At 36.8% G+C, this 13,106-nt stretch overlaps 1 protein-coding gene across 21 annotated transcripts in view; it reads right to left on the bottom strand.

Annotated features, from left to right (window-relative positions):
- Window positions 1-13,106, bottom strand: part of LOC129732840 (junctophilin-1-like) — a 101,869-nt gene that overhangs the window by 23,182 nt on the left and 65,581 nt on the right. For 20 of the 21 annotated variants that reach the window (XM_055694146.1, XM_055694153.1, XM_055694157.1 and 17 more), the window contains 3 exons: window positions 2,312-2,445; window positions 2,113-2,256; window positions 603-2,058 (listed from right to left, as the gene is read on the bottom strand). In XM_055694146.1, the coding sequence (XP_055550121.1) occupies window positions 603-2,058; window positions 2,113-2,256; window positions 2,312-2,445 (1,734 nt within the window). The remainder of the gene's footprint in view (window positions 1-602; window positions 2,059-2,112; window positions 2,257-2,311; window positions 2,446-13,106) is intronic. The other variant, XM_055694161.1, reaches the window with a different exon arrangement.

Raw genomic sequence — 13,106 nt, 5'->3', positions numbered from 1 at the left:
AAAAATTGTAGCTATACCGCGAAAACGAAAACGACATTAGCGACGTTTCGCCTCCATCCCTCCAGCTCAAAAAAGCTGCCTCACCGCGCGACTACTTTTTGACCAAACCGTTTCACCATGTTCTAAACATGATGGACTAGACTATGCAGAGAGCTAATTCATAACAATGGTGAACAGTATTTTATCTTGAATTGCCCAGATATCGAGAGAGTTCCTGCGAATGACCATTACACAAATAACATAATCAGGAAAGGCCGGAATTACAAATATCAATATCAAAATAGGTTTGAGCAATCTTAGTAATCAGAAGATTAGTTGTTTGTTACCGCGATACGGTCCGATGGTACCGATGGTACCTTACCATAGAGTAAAGTGTTGGCATTTCGAGATTCGGTCAAGTGTTATTCAAGAATGTTCATGTAGTTTTACCGATTAACATTAGGCCATTCGCAATCCAACCATTTGTTTTTCTACTCTTCTTCCCGATAAGTTCAAGCCGCATCTGAGGAATTATATTTTTTTAAATTGATACTAGCATATTTTAAGTTAAATTGTTTTTCAATGAAAAGTATGTCCACATCTTAAAATGATCAATAGCTTACCTTCGGTGCTCTCAACATTCCATTTCCACTACCAGCACCTAAAGCACCACGACCACCTTTACTCATGGCGATACTGACGCCAACAGCTCCAACTGATTCGTTTTGTAAACCACCTGATTTGGAAAGATACAAACTCTCGGTTCGCTTTGGCTGTGACAGGGATGGAATAATATCTTGACCAAGGGTTCGCTGTCGTAAAAGAACTTCTTCAAACGGTTGGTTACGATTCGAATCACTTGATGGTTGATGAAAAGGACTCGCAGCTCTAGTTTGAGATATTAGACCCACTCCATTTCCAGTATGCATTGAGCTATTATTTTGAGAAACATTCTGCGTAAGGGTAACACCTCGTATCTGCGAACCTGCTCGAATTGATCGATCCGGTACAGTGTCATTCGCATTAGCTTGATTAGCATAATATTGACCAGTTCTATCTACTGAAGATTGTCTCGATTGAGTCCCACCTAACCTACTTGCGGCTCTTGAATATCGATCTACCGAACCGTCTCTGCTAGGAGGTCGTTTGTAATGATCAAAATAATCAATAGAGGTTTGATTACTCTGACTTAGCGTGACCGCCGGCTTTGCTAAACTAGAAGTCTGAATGGAATTTCGCGTGATGTTTTCGTGTTGATATCTTTCTAATTCTAACTGTTGAAAATTCTGCCTATCAGAATAATTCGAATCAAGTTGTCTCTGTTGATTACTCAATATTTCGGCTTGCATTACTAACTTACTGGGTGTCATGAGAGTGCTTTGTACATTATTCGCAATATTTGATATATTTGCACTGCTCTGTTGATTGTTTCGTTCAAGCGTTTGGGATGACTTCCTAGTACTTGGTTTGATTGGCGCATTTAAACTCGATATTGGCTGTTGTGAACTAGGGTACCCGTTGTCATAAAAATCACTGCTAATATCGTGATTAAAATTTGATTGCTGTATTTGTGGTTGCAGTGATGACCCTGTAGGCACCTGGTTGAATTGATGTTGTTTCGATATATTTTCTCCGGTTTTAGGTTTTGATGGTTCTATCGGTGTTGCCTTTATGGTATAATCCAGCCTACAACGATCTCGTTTTAACCGTTCAAAACGATCCAGCAATTGCGGCTTGAAGTCTGGAGCGAATTCTTTTGCCATTTGTATGGAAATATCCGAATCTTCACGAGCTTGATCTGCAGCAACATCAGCCAGTTCAGCTTTGCCACGAGCTGTTGCTGTTCTAGAAATAGCTATATCAGCTTTTTGCAAAGCATACTTCGAAGCACGTTGAGCTGAATCTATCGCAGCATCAATTCTTTCTCTAAACTTGGCAGATCGAATAAGAAACAGATGCCGCTTCTTTTGACTAGTTATAAGTACATTATTTTTGTATTTTCCCTCTTCCTTTGTTCCATCTTTGAATGTGGTAACACCATACCCATATTTTTTATTAGAAAACCATTCACCTTCGTACCTAAGAGAAAGTCATAGAATAACTGATTATACAGTGGAATAATTAATAACATACTTCAACCCATCGCTTCTTTCAGAAATACCGTAACCACATCTCTTATCATTCTTCCATTCACCCATATAAGTTTCAGTCACACTCCCATCAAGTTGTTCGTCTTCTACGATAAAACTAGCATTGGAATCTGTATGCATTGATCTACTGACAGAAAAAAAGAAATTGTAAACAATAATCAAAATGTTTTCAGATAACATACTTGTTGGTCATTCCTGACTGCGAGGACTCCGTACTCAGCCATGATGCGATGGAAGCAGTTGATCGAATACTCCCTGATCCTGCTCCACGTTTTTCCAAATCACCAGTACTCCGCTGTTTTCTTATTTTAAGGCCCTGCAAACAATAGAGAATTTTCATTGAAAAAATCAATCCACCTAGCGGTCAGACTCAGCCTTTCTCATTCAAACTTATTATTTGTAAAAGTAGATTTACATGAACGCTTACATACAATAGAGGTATATTCACTTCAAACTTTTGAACAGCATATCAAATTGTTATGAAGTTTGTTATTTGTAAGTTTGAGAGATGACTCGTTTGTATGTTCAAATAAGTCGTGTAATACTTGAGATAATAGACTTTCGTTGTTCTAACAATTTAATACATAACGGTTGCCTAAGTTTGATTACAATCAAATGAAAAGGAAACGTATAGGGCAGTCAAACTTTGAAACCACGTGTTCAATCATAATTCATCAGTTAACCCTTAACTAGCCCGTTCATCTAATATCAATATTGTTCAAATCGGTTGTGTAGTTTCTAAGATAATAAAGTTTCGTGATTTTCACAATTCGATACATTACAGACGAAGTTACAGTCCGATTAAAGCAAAATTCAATAGGGTGTTATGAGGCAGCTAAACCTTTCATTTGACACTAATTTTGTGGAAATCAGTTCAACCATCTCCACGGTGGCCACCCAACCGGGAAAACCGGGAGAACCGGGAAAAAACCTGGAATCGTTTGGAACCGGGAAAAAACCAGGAATTTCACTTAACATTGCAAGCCGGGGTGAGATTGTGCCAGTGGGATTGTGCCATACAAACCCATTTTTTGTCAGCCATCTCATGGCGATCACAAGACCAAAATTTCTTAAGTAAGTTTCCTCGAATACTTAACCAAAAAAAGACTAGTCCTGTGACCCGGAAAAGATAGCTGATATATCTTACAGTGCATAAAACAGTTTTTGTTTCTATTCATCTTTCTCTTGGAAGCTAACTTGACCAAGGTAAGCTCCCCGGAAGTAGCATTCAAATGGCTAGAATTTTGCCTAGAGCAAATGTCGCCTATAAATGTCGCCATGAATACTCACAACTATTGAGTATGCATTCGACGAAGACATTGCTGACTTCCTACCTTGATACTTTTTGTAGAGATCTGATAGCTGCTTCAGGCAAAAAACTTTCTAACTTTACTGTGTTTATTAAGAAGATTCTGATTCTATCGGTTGGCAATGCCACGTTGGAGCGAGGTTTCTCCGTGAAAAAGGAGTGCGTAGTCATGAATTTGGAAAAAGACAGACTTGCAGCGCAGCGCTTGGTGTACGATACAGTACAGGTTGCCGGAGGAGGACACGAAATTGATATTGATGAGGAGATGCGTGAGCTGCTAAAGTAACTTGTTTTAAGTGTTATGAGAATACTCTTTTCTATATTACTCTTTTATACATTGAATCTTATCTGGTTGAGGTAAAACGATTCCTTCAAACTTAATTTGGCCTAGAATTCCTCGGTAATGAGTATTATATGCGTTGTCTATAAGATACTTGTAGACATCTCCTCTCGGAAAGGTGACATCCGTCGCATTTTTCGATTTTTTGCCACTATATCTCTTGATTTCAATAAGGCTGAACACGTCAAGAAGTGACTTAGAGCATATTAAGATGTAAATCGAAAGTCACGCTTTTTTATTCCTTAACTGCATGGATAACTACAGAATTCAAAAGTACAATTAACCAGGAAAAATATTTGAACGAACCGGAAAAACCGGGAGAAAACCGGGAATTTAATTTCGGGTTTTGAGTGGCCACCCTGCATCTCCGAGAAAAGTGAGTGAGTCTTCGGAATATGTTTCATTTCATAGCTGGATTTCACATTTTTAAACATAACAGCCAAAGTAATAATCCGCTTGCAAAAAAAAAACTCAATAGGGTCTAATGGGGCAACAAGATCTTCCATATGACACTGATTTTATGAAAATCGGTCCAGCCATCTCTGAGAAACATGAGTGAGATTGAATAGTCTCCAGAACACGTTTCTTTCCATAACTTCTGAACCACATGTTCAATCTTCATAAAATTCAAAAGTTAGTTTTTTGGGTAGCCCGTTCATTTGAAACCAATTTTGTTCAAATCGGTTGTGTAGTTTCTGAGATATTGATGTTTCGTGATTTTTACATTTTGATACATAACCTCTAAACTAGAAATCAGATTATAACAAAATTCAATATGGTTTTAAAGGGCAACTAGACCTTTCATTTACAATTAATTTCATTGAAATCAGTTCAGCCATCTCTGAGAAAATCGAGTGAGATTAGGAGGACGTTACACACACACATACACACACACATACACACACACATACACACACACATACACACACATACACAAACATATACAGAAAAAGCTCAGCTCACCGAGCTGAGTCGAGTGATATACGGCATTCGGCCCTTTTTGGTACAATATCAAATTTAAATAATGTTGAGGCCACATATTTTGATCGTAGCTATAGTTTTAAACAGTCTGTGGGTTACGATTCTTTCTATAACTTTCAAACCACATGTTTAAACATTATGAAATTCATTGTTTAAGGGTTTAAAAGCCCATTAATTCGAATTCAATTATTTTCATAGCTTCTGAGATATAAGAGCGATTTTCACATTTTGACGCAGCGCCAAAACTAAAAGTTTGATTACAATGAAATTCAATAGAATCCTATGCGGCAAATAGACCCTTCATTTGACACCAAGATAGAAAGAATCGGTCAGACCATCTCTGAGACAAGTGATTGCGAAAAAAAGGTGCACATACACACGTACACACCTACACCCACACACACACACATGTACACCTATACATGCATACATGCAGAAAATGCTTGATTCGTCGAACTGAGTCGAATGGTATATGATATTCGGCCATTTGGGTCACTTTTCTACCGTTTAATTAGCCAGTGATCGTTAGGAGAAAGTCAATATGTTTAGTTTCATTATGCGATTTCACATTTTTATAAACAACGGACAAAGTTACGATCCGATAACAATGAAATTCAATAGCAACCTATGGGGCAACTAGACCTTTCATTTAACACTAATTTTGTGAAAATCGGTTCAGCCATCTCTGAGAAAAATGAGTGAGTTTAAACAACCTCGGGATAACTTTTCTTTAGATAACTTTTGAACCATATGGTAAGTCATTACGAAATTTGAAAGTTAAGAGTTTTGGAGACAGCCGGATCATTTGCAATTTAATTGAAATCGGTTATGTGGTTTCTGAGATATTGATGTTTCGTGATTTTTACATTTTGATACATAACTTCTAAACTAAAAATCCGATTAGAATGAAATTCAATAGCAACCTATGGCGCAACTAGACCTTTCATTTGCAATTAATTTCATGAAAATCGGTTCAGCCATCTCTGAGAAAAGTGAGCGAGAAAAAAAAGTTGCACATACACACACACGCACACACACACACACATACACACACATACATACATGCAGAAAATGCTCAGTTCGTCGAAAGGGGTCGAGGTGTATATGACATTCGACCATTGGGACCACTTTTATACCTTTGGTTTTTCCAGTGATTGCTATACCTTTCTAGGAGAAAGGCAAACAAACCTAAATTAATCCTCCTAGCGGTCAGACCAAGCTTTTCTCATTCGTACTTATGATTTGTTAAAATAGATTTACACGAACATACACATACATTAGCACATGCGAATAACATAAAATAAATATGTTTTAAATATATGACGCGAAACTTTTTTTTGATCGTGGTATAATCGAAACGTCACTGTACTCATATATAGGTTGGACTCGATTATATGTAGACTCGACAGTGGTGGGCACCATTCCGCTAATTCGCTAATTAGCGACGCTAAAATTCAGTTAGCGATTTAGCGATTTCGCTAATTTTTGAGCTGGGTAGCGAGAATGTTAGCGTCGCTAAAATTTTGGCCTTCGAAACGCTAATCGCTAATTCGCTAAAATTTGTAGAGAAGCGACAATAGAAATATTTAGAAAAACTGTGAACTGCTGATGGCGTACGTAAATTGCTTCGAAAGATGAACATACTTTACTGCGAAAGTTACTTTTGTCAGTTTTTTACCCTAGAATGGAGTTCCAGTTATCGTACAAGCCACAGGAGCATTTTGAAGAACAAGCACAAGGTCTAGATTGAATTTTCGGCACACCAAGAACTTTGGTAAATTGCAATGCGCTTGAAATTATGACAACTTTAGTTCCATTTTTTCGATTCAGATAATAATTAAATTTTTATGAACACATTCCTAAGAGTATCTATTTTCAATGCAAGCTAAATAACTTTTGTTATTCTTGTTTTTACGAAATCAAATATGAACACCGTTTCGTGAACCTCTTACTGTAAATAGCTTTAAAAAGTAATTGTTTTCGTTTGTTTAACCAAAACAGATCAAAGTGGTCCAAATCTTACAAAACACGAGCAATAAATATAGCGATATGACTATTTACATATTAAAAACTTAGCGATTAGCGATTAGCGAGAGTTTCGTTAATGTGGGTTTAGCGTTAAGCGATTATCGAGCTAAATTTTCCGGTTAGCGACTAAGCGATTAGCGTCGCTAAATTTTCGGTTAGCGGTGCTCACCACTGAGACTCGATATATCATTCGTTGAAGTATAATTTTTGATTCGATTGTTTATAGTAAGATTTTTTTTTCTATATCGAATATGACTTGCTTTTCACAACTTTTGAACCACATGTACAATCATAATAATTCGTCAGTTAACCCTTAACTAGCCCGTTCATCTGAAATCAGTATTGTTCAAATCGGGTGTGTAGTTTCTTAGAATTGGACGAAGTTAAAGTTCAATTACTGTAAAATTAAATAGGGTGTTATAAGGAAGCTAGACCTTTCATTTGACACTAATTTTGTGGAAATCGGTTTAACATTCTCTGAGAAAAGTGAGTGAGTTTGAGTAGTCTTCGGAATATTTTTTTCTTTTTATAGCTGGATTTCACATTTTTAAACACAACAGGCAAAGTAATAGTCCGATTGCAGAAAAAATCAATAGGGTATCATGGAGAAATTGGAACTTCCATATGACACTGATATTATTAAAATCGGTCCAGCCATCTCTGAGAAACACGAGTGAGATTCAATAGTCTCCAGAACACGCTTCTGTCCATAGCTTTTGAACTCTAAGTCCAATCTTTATAAAATTCAAATGTTAAGGGTTTTATAGGTTGAGTAGTTTCTGAGATAATGAAGTTTCATAATTTTTAAATTTTGATATAGAACCAAGCTTAGGAGAATGACTGGAGAGCGACATTATACTGACGACTTTTCTCTCTTTTCACTCTAACAGCCTCATGCATGAGCTGTTCATGAGAACTCACATACAGCTACAACTTAAACAAGGCAAAGAAACTGTCTTGTGTTGCGTACGACAGTTCATTCTTGCGCATGTATTTTGTTCTTTCGGACATGACAGCCCAGTTTGCTCAGTGTGACAGTCTGCTGATCGGCTGCGGCTGTCATCGACTCGAATTTTTTCGTTTCTCCTTTTCCACAGGCTGGTGGCATATTGAATACAAAGCAAACCGTTTCCATTGTTGATATTATACCCCACGTAAGAAGAAAACGTGCTTCGCACCATCTCTCTTTCATTCTTTCATCGGCCTTACTGTCGTGTATGGCATCCCGCTCGGATTCATGCTGAAGGATGTCGGAAGATTATAGGCTGTCATTTACGACAGCTTGGAATAACCAACAGACATAAGGAGATGAAAACTAACAGCCCGTATGGAGTTGCATGTGTGCTGTCGTCAGTTGCTGTCGGACTGTTTACCGAACGTATGGGAAACAGAGAGAGCTGTGCAATACAATGAGAGCCGGATCCAGTGATGTCACATTTTCATCTGTATTTTGGAGCTCATAAAATCTTATCACCTTGGTAAAATTTGAAAAAATCTGTAAAATAAAATCTGCATATGTACTAGACATATCCTTCTCGAAAAAAATGCAATATAGCTTGTTTAACATTTTTTCCGTGATTCATTCATGCACACGTTTATGCGTAGCATATGAATATAATGAAACCTCCGACACGCTCCACCGCATTTCAGTAAATTATGTTTTTCAACTATATGAAGCAGTTTAATTTACGACCCCATGAAAACCAAAAAAATCTGTATAAATCTGTATTATTTCCAGAAAATCTGTAATCTGTATATGCAGATATCTGTATGAAAAATACGCAAAAAATCTGTATAAATGCAGATAAATCTGTATATGTGGCATCACTGGCCGGATCAGTTAAAAATTTGCTGTCATTGTCTTGCAGTCATTTTCATAACACTGTATAGAACAGATAAGATTATAATAAAATTCAATAGGGTCTTATGAGGTAATTAGAACTTTCATTTGCATTATTAGTTTCATGAAAATCGGTCCAGCCATCACTGAGCAAATCGAGTGAGATTGGGAGAGCGTTACATACATACATACACACACACATACAGAAAATGCTCAGCTCGTCCAACTAAGTCGATTGATATACGAGATTCGACCCTTTGGAGCACTTTTATACCTTTGGTTTTTGCAGTGATTGCTATACCTTTCTAGGAGAAAAGCAAAAATCAATAGGGTCTTATGACGCAACTAGACCTTCCATATGATACTGATTTTATGAAAATTGGTTCAGCCATCTCTGAGAAATATGAGTAAAATAAAAAGTCTCCAGAACACGTTTCTTTCCATAACTTTCAAACCACATGTCCAATCTTTATAAAATTCGAATGTTTAGGGTTTTTTTTAGGTAGCCCGTTAATTTAGAACCAATATTGTTAAAATCGGTTGTGTAGTTCCTGAGATAATGAACTTTCGTTATTTCCACATTTTGATACATAACATATAAACTAAAAATCCGATTACAATATAATTTAATAGGGTTATGGGGCAGCTAGACCTTTCATTTGAAAATATTTTTTTGAAAATCGGTCCAGCCATCTCTGAGAAAATCGAGTGAGGTTGAAAAATTGCACATACACACACATACAGAAAATGCTCAGCTCATGGAGTTGAGTCGAGTGATATATGCCATTCGACCGTTTGGAGCACTTTTATACCTTCGGTTTTGTCAGTGATAGTTATACCTTCTTTGAAGAAAGGCAAGAACTAGTGAATGATATATACTCATCGGAAAACATTTGTTTATTCATTGTAAAAATCATCGATGGTTTTGAAGATAGCATGTTCATTTGATACCTGTTTTGTTCCGATCGGTTGTGTAGTTTCTGAGATAATGAAGATTCGGGATTTTTACATTTCGTTACATAAAAGACAACGTTACAGTCCGATTATAATAAAATTTAATAGGGTATTACGAGACAACTAGATCTTTTATTTGCAACTTATTTCGTAAAAATCGGTCCAGCCATCTCTGAGAAAAGTGGGTGAGCTCAGGATAATGTTTCTTTTCATAGCCTGATTTCACATTATTATACATAACGAACAAAGTTAAAGTCCAATTACAATAAAATTCAATAGGGTATTATGGGGCAACAAGACCTTCTATATGTCACTAATTTTGTGAAAATCGGTCCAGCCATCTTTGAGAAAAGTGAGTAAGATTGAACAGTCTTCGAAACACGTTTCTTTGCATAACTTTTGAACTACATGTCCAAACACTAGAAATTTAATTTACAAATGGTTCGAAAAACAAGCCCGTTCTTTTGATACCAGTTTTGTTCAAATCGGTTGTGTAGTTACTAAGATATTGAACTTTTGTGATTTTCACATTTTGATACATAACCTCGAAACTAAAAATCCGATTACGATAAAATTCAATAGGGTTCTATGGGGCAACTGGACCTTTCATTTACAATTAATTTTATGAAAATCGGTACAGCCATCTCTAAGAAAATCGAGTGAGATTGGGAGACCGTTACATACATACATACACACACACACACGCGCACACACACACACACACACATACAGAAAATGCTCAGCTCGTCGAACTAAGTCGATTGATATACGAGATTCGACCCTCTGGAGCACTTTTATACCTTTGGTTTTTCCAGTGATTGCTATACCTTTCTAGGAGAAAGGCAAAAATGTTTCCAAATGCAATCATTTCATCGTTTCATATGTTTCAAAATCCGACGTAACAAGAAACCGCAATGTCTTGAAACACCTGGGCAGTAGAAGAATTCTCTAGAGAGTTTGTTGAATAGGGAACAACATAATAGAGTAACTGTAATAAAGTGTAGTAGTAACTGTAACTTTACCTATAATGATGATGATGATGGTCCCACCTCTTACGCCTACCAAAGTTTGAGATCGAGGATTATCTATAAGATATTTATTATGATACCGTCTGCCCGGGTGAGATTAAGCCACGGGGGTGAGATTAAGCCAAAACGGGAAATGTTCGTATGTTAAATTGCTTGAGATTTCTAGAACCTAATACCTCAAATTCAATACTTTATGAAACGTGACATATTTATTCACAATATAGATAATATCAGTGAACTGTTTCACTTAAATAATGTTTCAAAGTACAGGGTGAAAAACATGCTTATCTGCGTTATCCAAAAATGTCCCAGGCAAACCAACCCGATCAAGAAATCACATCAACTTACTGCTCAGTTGGTACGTTAGGATGTCGTCTCCAATGTTTTGACGAAATATTATGCAATGAACCTGTGTTGGCTCAGAAAATAATGTTTTTTCCAAACTGTACACTTTTCGAGCCCTTTTGGGTTGAGATTGTGCCAAGCTATAATGAACGGTACAGTTTGCGGAATTCACATTCACGACAAAATTATATCAGTATACACCAAAACACTTGCTTTGTTTACGTAGGGTGTGTTGTCTAGCTTTGGTGTTATTTGAAATAATGACTAAATGCTTGAGAACAGTAAGCTAACAACTGTTAGATGGAAATTTACAATGTATCAGTCATTGTAAATTACTTATGGAATGTAACAAAATTCTGTACACCTATTCTATATAAACTGATGACTTTTAAACCGAGGAAGGAGGGTTGTGGGTACGTTTCCAGCGGTTTTGAGATCTTCAATGAAATATATAGTGGTCAATGTCACATAATAATTGAAACGAAAAGTCTTCTCAGGCTTTATGTCTTAACGTTTTCCCTTTCTAAGCTACCTGGAGACGCCACTATGTATATAGAGACTGTCCATAAGCCATGTTCTCATAACTAGTTACTCCAGATATCGATTTGATCTAGTCATGCCTTTTTCCATAATTCATATGAAACGCAGCCCCTTGATAGTCCACGTTGTTTATGGTCATTCCTATAGCTACTGTTTTATCATGTTATTCATGTGAATTATTCGTAGATACACTACTGTTCATTTAACAGGTATGAAATTCAACTTTTTGTTTTTGGCACAATCTCACCCCATAGAAGCGGTGAGATTAGGCCAAAGTTCATTCAATTTCAGCAAAATTATAATTTATTGTAACTTAACCATATTTGCGGCAGTCGTTACCAAAACATTTAAGTGTGCATTGACGTGATTTGGATCAAACTCATTGCCTAAATGTGTACATTAAAAGCTAAGGAACAAAAATGTATCCTTTTTTGGCACAATCTCACCCCGGCAGACGGTACAATTAAACCAGATAAGCAAACTGGTTCTCATCGCCTCGAAATTCATCAACAAAGAAATTTCGGTATTAATCAATAAGGAGCAAGCATAGACAATTTAACAATTTAATTTAATGTGTTTCCCGTAAAAACTAATTGTTGTTACCCCTGATTGTTCCGACAAACTCAAAAAGAAAACTTTGTGATACAAACACAATTCGATACAAGCACAAACACAATATACAAACTCTTGTATCCAAGTTTCGTAGCATTCAATAGAATCTAGACGAAATGAATGTGAGATTGCGTTCAGCTATTTACTCACCGAAGTAAACGGAAACTGTGACATGTTACTCTAGCATGTGATACCCAAATCAGGGTGTATCACTGTTGAAGGCAAAATGTTGCAAATAACACATATAAGAATCTATGCAATCACTTTAGGCAATTGTTCATGATTAAAAATTGGGCCAGTTAAATATACCTAAAAAGTGATCCACAGTAGAGATCATCTTTCTTTACCACTTATGTATTAATCGGTTATCAAATGAAGTATAGGCATGGACACAATCATACGTCGATCGTGACCGTAATTATATTCACCACTGACCGTAAGTTCGAGTCTCGTCGCGGGAGAAACTGTCAGTTTCAATAGGATCATAGTGCAAGCCTAGCAATTGTCCTGTATACCAAATGGTTGGCCCCGAAGTCTGTGTATATTGAACAGCAGCCCGAGTTCCGAACCGGAATGTAGTAGCAAGGCTTTACTTTGCTTATGACAGCGGTTTTCAACCGGGGGGGAATTTGACCGTTGCAGAGGGGGAATCGCGAGTGGAAAAATTTCACATGTAATGCGATTTTATGATTGACGGTGGTGCGACATTTTTTTTCAGTGTCCAATGAATTCGCTCGCGAAAAACCCATGCACCGGTTTTTGCGCATTATTTTGCTCTATAGGCATACGTCAAATAGACCTTTCTATCTGCGCTAGTATTAGTGGTCGATTTCACTAATACAAGTTTTATTTTTGGGCGCAAATTATCAACACGCTGGTGATGACAAAAAATTTCCTCATGCCCCGAACTTTTATTCAAGTTGTAGGCAGATTTTTAGTTTTATTTCGTTTATGTTTCCACTAAAACACAGTTTGTTGAAACAGGTAACACGAATGAACT

This window comes from Wyeomyia smithii, chromosome 3 (genome assembly GCF_029784165.1).
Source record: "Wyeomyia smithii strain HCP4-BCI-WySm-NY-G18 chromosome 3, ASM2978416v1, whole genome shotgun sequence".
NCBI lineage: Eukaryota > Metazoa > Arthropoda > Insecta > Diptera > Culicidae > Wyeomyia > Wyeomyia smithii.
Note: the sequence above shows the minus strand (reverse complement) of the source record. Positions and strands in the feature narration are given on the sequence as shown.